Here is a 6,143-nt window from a genome sequence, read left to right as displayed (position 1 = left end):
TGCATCACTAGTTCCTCATCGTGCTCTCGAGACATGTAAGATAATGAATTATAAAATTCCGAAGGGCCCTCACGTTTGTGTAAATTTGTGGGCATTAGGAAGAGATCCTAAGACATGGGAAGATCCATTGACGTTTAATCCGAGTCAATTTCTTGATTCCAATATTGATTTCAAGGGAAATGACTTCGAACTCATTCCTTTTAGTGCTGGAAGGCTGATTTGCCCAGGATACCTTTGGCTGCTGCATTGGTTCCGTTGATTGTTGCTTCGATGGTTCATGGGTTTGATTGATATCTTCTTGGAAACATATGCGCGTCAGAGTTGGATATGAATGAGAAGTTTGGTATCACTTTACTTAAAGAACAATCTTTAGTTCTCATCCCCAAGATGAGAAAACAATGAATTGAAGGAGAGTTTCATTTTGTAGAACTCAAATATGTTGGTTTAATATTGACAGTAGATAAGTTGTCTTTGTGATTGATATTAATGGTTTGCTTGTTTGTTTTTGTGTGTGCATCAGAAATTTGTCGAGTCAAAAGCTTCCCTGTAGTATTACGAAACAATATGGTACACTTGAACTACAATTAACGCCATAATGAATTTAACAAAAACTGGAGTACTAATAGTTAAAGAAAATTCATTTTACATAAACAGAGGAATTGAAAATGATAATACAGGTAAGCTTGCAAGTAACAGGAACAAGCCACAAACCAAACACAAAATCCATGTTTATTTCATATAATCAGGTTGCTAGAATGTTGTTACGAAACATCACGGATGAGATGTAATACGAGAAAAGTCGAGGTCGAGAGGTAGTACGAAATAATGTCTAGCTGACCACTGCAGTAACGCGGTGTCCACAGTCTGAAGTTTGGACACACTTTGTCTACCACATTGTTTCACATAACCAAAAATAATTGAATGATTCAGCACTAAAAAAAACCCAATAACAACACTTATTATTGCTCGGCATCCCTTCCATGCGAAAAAGTCAGCACACCCCTATCAAAGTTCAACACCGCAGCTATCAAACTTCAGTATCTCATCCCATTGCTAATTAGTCATTTTGCTCGCTAAAAGTAGCCTGCAAGTAAAATACATGTTAAAAGTTGACAACAAATATCCAATATTAAATTTACAAAAAAATAGCGTTATTACATTTTGAATCTTGTCCGGACAATTTCTTGAGTCATGTTTTGCAATATTTTGGCACGTTTTACACAACCTTCCATTCTTTTCTTCTTGGGCTATCTCCCTGCCATACTCTATTCTCTTATTTCTCTCCTTTGTTTGAGAAATGTTGGGGTTCAAAATTAAAACCTATGAAACAAAGGTCAAGGGGTTAAACTTAAAATTAAATTTAATCGCGGTAAAAACAAGTGATAAGAAAATACCTCCGCTACATCAACTTTACGCTTCTCATTAGTTAAAGCCACCTCTTAAGTAACTCCTTCTACAATAGCTCCTTCATTGAGAGTTTCCTTGCACTTGGCAACTCCGATTAACAGTTCACTCATTTTCTCTATGAAAAATGTGTAACTCTCAACATTAGTTGCTACATCATATGCCAATTGAGTAGCAACCTTAATGCAATGGGAAACTATTAAAGCCTCCTGGTTTCTATGATCGTTCACTAATCCACCATCAAACACGACCCTGTAAGTGTTTGCCTTTTGTGTCCACCTCTTCAAAATAAAGTGAGCTGGAATCTCTTCGACGTCATACCGCAGAAAAATCTTCAAAAGATGAGCGCAAGGTATACCTATAAACTTGAAATACTTACATTCACATTCAGCCTCTAAGGTTGTTCTATCAAAACTCACTTTCCAAACATTGGTATTCTGAGGCTTTCTTGATTTCAAGAAATAAGTTCCATTTCCGTTCCTGTCAACCACCTCTTCAACAATTTTGTAGTAGTTTCTTGCATTTTCCACCTGAGACTTAAATTTATTAAAAACATTTATTGTGTACACTTTGCCAGCATGCTTCAAAAGGAACTTATTTCTACCCACATTGCGACATTTATGTTCAGTGTTGTAATCAAAGTCTCTTTCATGCTTGGCAATCAATCCCAAACTTCTTTCGTTACCATGAACAAACTGCATGAGAGTAGTCGTCGAACTAACAAAGTTATCATAATAGGAGTTCATTGATTCACTCCATCCAGTTGTGTTCATTCCAGCAAAGAAGGTGTCTAAGTGATAAACCCAACCCAATTTTTTCTTAACTCATACATTTCATTCAACCAACTATGCTCCACCAAATCGTATTTTACTATCAGTGCAGGCCACTTGCTTTCAAAATCATCTATCCTATAGGATTTAAGAACGAAATTTAGCTTTGTAGTAAAGGTGTTGTTTTTATGGTAGACATGCCCCAACTTCTCTGAAAATTTATTTGAAACATGCCAAAAACAATGACGATGTCGTGTAGAGGGGAATACCTTAGCAATCGCTCCAGTCATCGCCCTGTCTTGATCAGTGAGAATCGAAGTTGGAGGGCGACCACCCATAGCCACCCATAGCTGCAAGCCATGTCTGAAATAACCACACAAATGTTTCTTTAGTCTCATCAAGCAATAATGCACACCCAAATTGAATGGATTTCAAATGATGGTTGACACCAATAAAAGGGGCAAAAGGCATTTTATAAATACTAATCCGGTAAGTTGTATCGAAAGATACAACGTCTCCAAAGTATTCGTACTACACCCAAGACCGTCCTTCAATCCAAAAAAAATTAACTACGGTACCACTTGGATCTAGTTGAACAGCGTAGTAGAATTGAGGATTTTCTACGCTGTTTTGCTTAAAGTAATCAAGTACAGCCATCGTGTCATTTTCTTTTGGTTTCTTTCTTGTGGCAGAATAGTTTTGACACATCTTTGAAGTAAACCCAATTGCATCCCCAGAGAAAACTGATGCAACCTTTGCCATTGGTAAACCCTCATTATCAAAAATCTCTGTCAGGTTCTTTGTTGCTTCTGGCATAGATTTATTCGATCTCATTGAACCCCTCTTGTACGGAGAAACCAAGCCATGACTATGGTTGTTTTCAACCAATATAATTGTGTATATATTGTCGGGTTTTTTCTTTGCCAATCTCATTTTTGCTCTACAATCACACCTGACAGTTGAAGTGTTTCTTGATGTTCCTGACACTCCAATAGACATATCTTCTTTTTTGTTATGGATCCCCTCACGTGAACAGACTAAGAGACCACTAGAAGGTACGTCCACATGTGATTGTCTCTATCTGCACTCCTAACACGCGTTTCAAATCCCTGTTGTCGATCATACTCTTTGTAGTATTTCTTTGCTTCCTCGAAACTGTTAAACGATATCCCTACATACGGTGCTTCTAACAACTATATGTCTTCATTTGTGGCTTCAGTTGGAGAAGAATCCACTAGTACTGAATCGGGAACATTAGAGACTCCATTCAAAGTCATTTCTGGTACCAAAAAAAAACAAATAACAAATTAATGAATTAAATACATAAATGTTGACAAGTACAACTTAGAAAAAATTACATACAATCAATTCTTCAAGGACAAGATTTCTTTCTACATATGTTAAAAGGGCTCAGATTTTATCTTCTCGTTGCATGCATTTATATAAGGGTATACAATATTTAATAGCAAAATCTGGCATAAGCAAGAAGTATCGCCCTGAAGAAAGGTTTTGAAATAGCAAAGTAAATGAAATCGAGTACCTCGTGGCTAGTGGTACACTGCTATATGACGATTTCAAAGTCTAGTGGAATCAATCTCAACTTTTTTATGAACTTAGCACCTGTTAGGGATGTTAGAAGTCTTGCAAAATTCTTAAACTCAATCTGATTAGCCTTTATATATAATTGCACAAGAGGTAACGTCTTAACTATGTCTGAAAAAACATGCATGTCATATTTCATTCAATCAATGCCAAGTCGATATAAATATATTATTCAAAAGTGCCCACATATAAATATACTTCCATTGAACATAATGTGCCTATACTACAAATGACATTAGACATGGGATTAAACTTTGATTCTAGGTTTTTATAATCAATGAAAATTGATACCAAAAGTTCCAAAAAAAAAAAAAAAAAAAAAAAATTGAACCTTTAATATTGTTCTTTCACCCCCAGTTCATAAGGAATAACGAGCATAGGAAAGTTTAAGATAGGAACGAGTGACGGCGAGTCGTTCTTCTCTTTGGTGGTCCTGTTTTTGGTGGAGAAAGAAAAACGAGAGTAAAGAAGAAGAAGAAGTAGAACGAGTTTTATTTGGTGAAAAAGCTACGAAAGAAGAAAATGGGGTTTTCTTTTGCGAAACAAAATGACATTTTTACCCCTTTTCAATTCTTTCAATTCATTTGTTTTGTTTTTTAGAAGTAGATATGGACGTTAGATTTTGTTTGATCCGACGGTTGGCTGAATATGTCAAGATAATATGTTAGAATAGTATGTCAAGATAATATATATATATATATATATATAATATATATATATATATATATATATATATATATCGGTTTATATCGCCACTCTTATATCTTGTCACTCTAATCTCACACTTCTCCTCAGTCGTCCGATCTCGCCTCAAGATCTGATGATCTAATTCACTGATAAAACCGATATTTCAAAATTTTGTGTTATTTCAAAATAAAAAAAAAAACGAAAATCACCAAAAATGCGAAATTTTGTTCTCTCTCTCTCTCTCAGCTTCTTCTTCTCCAAACCGTACCAAGCTTCTGGATTAAGGTATTTTTCCACTTTTAATTCGTTTGATTTGTTGTTTAATTAGCTTGGATTCGTTTGAAATAAACTTAGTAAACTTTATTCTTGGATGTTGTTTATATTGTTGTTTAAAACGCGAAATTGGCTTCTCTCTCTCTCTTATATGTTGTTTATATTGTAACGTCTCTTGGATTTGATTTGTCTTGATAACTACAAGTTTCTGTATTTGAAGAAAACATTAGACAACCCGCGTATATGAACTTTATTTAAATTGGGTAACCTTCTGTGTAGTGAATTTATTCAAATTGGGTACATGTAATAATTTTGCAAATTTCCTTGAAGGGTTTGAATGGTATTTAATTAGCTTTAATGGTATTTTCGTTGCCGTATTCTTCATGCTTTAATGGTATTTAATTAGCTTTAATGGTATTTTCGTTGAAGTTTGAATGATATTTAATTTGCTTGAACTCTGTCGTATTCTTCATGTCGTATTCTGTCAGAGTTTTGAACTCTGTCAGAGTTCGGTGAACTAGCATATTCGGTGAACTCTGTCAGAGTTTTAAATTCGGTCAGAGTTAGGTGAAGTAGCATATTCGGTGAACTCTGTCAGAGTTTTGATGTTTAAGTTATCTACACTGTTTATGTACATTGGGATTTTTGTCTGTTTAAGTTATTTATATTTTTAATGTTTTCGATTTATAGAAATGGAGACAGAGACATCAATCAATATCGAAGAAGTCGTAATTGGGTCTTCGTCTACTAAAGCCCCTGTTCAAGGCACGCAAAATTAGCTGCTCCTTATATAGGAATGACTTTTACGAGTGTTGACGAAGCAAAAACTTACTACAAAGAGTATGGTCAACAAGAGGGATTTGAGACTCGTGTTCGGATGACTTCCAAGCAACAAAATCAGGTGGATTTGATTAGTGGTTGTTTACTGGTTTGCTCACGTGAAGGGGTTACCAAGAGAGATGAAATCCGATCAAGAAATACATCAACTATCCGATGTGGTTGCCAAGCTAGAATTCGTATTAAGAAAAGAATTCATGAAGATATATATGAGGTCAGTGTTGCTCAGAATGACCATAGTCACGGTTTGGTGACCCCATCGAAGAGAATTTGCATGAAAACTAACAAACATATGCCTAAAGCAGTGAAATGCTTAACCGAGATGTTTAGTGATAACAATTTACCTGTCGGGAAAGTGGCATCTGTTTTCCATGGAGAGGAAGTTGGGTTTACACAGAAAGATTGTTGGAACCATCATTATGGTTTGACCAGAAAGATGCCTAAAGAAGGTGATGCAACTGCCGTGCTGAAATATTTTATGCAGAAGAGTGCCGAGGATCCCCGGTTCTACTACGCTATTGATTTAGATGAAAATGGGACTGCGGTGAACTTTTTCTGGGTTCATGGGAG

At 35.6% G+C, this 6,143-nt stretch overlaps 1 protein-coding gene across 1 annotated transcript; it reads right to left on the bottom strand.

Annotated features, from left to right (window-relative positions):
* Positions 1–1,439: 1,439 nt before the first annotated feature.
* LOC147524114 (protein FAR1-RELATED SEQUENCE 7-like) lies at positions 1,440–3,173 on the bottom strand. Its single transcript, XM_086573652.1, has 3 exons — positions 2,748–3,173; positions 2,444–2,524; positions 1,440–2,099 (listed from the first exon to the last, which is right to left on the bottom strand). Exons 1-3 carry the CDS (start codon positions 3,171–3,173, stop codon positions 1,440–1,442), a joined length of 1,167 nt encoding a protein of 388 aa, XP_086429778.1.
* Between the last annotated feature and the right edge of the window lie 2,970 nt (positions 3,174–6,143).

Source organism: Coptis chinensis, chromosome 1 (assembly GCF_015680905.1).
Source record: "Coptis chinensis isolate HL-2020 chromosome 1, ASM1568090v1, whole genome shotgun sequence".
In the NCBI taxonomy this organism is placed as follows: Eukaryota; Viridiplantae; Streptophyta; class Magnoliopsida; order Ranunculales; family Ranunculaceae; genus Coptis; species Coptis chinensis.
The sequence above is the reverse complement of the archived record's forward strand: the minus strand, read 5'-3'. Positions and strand labels throughout refer to the sequence as shown.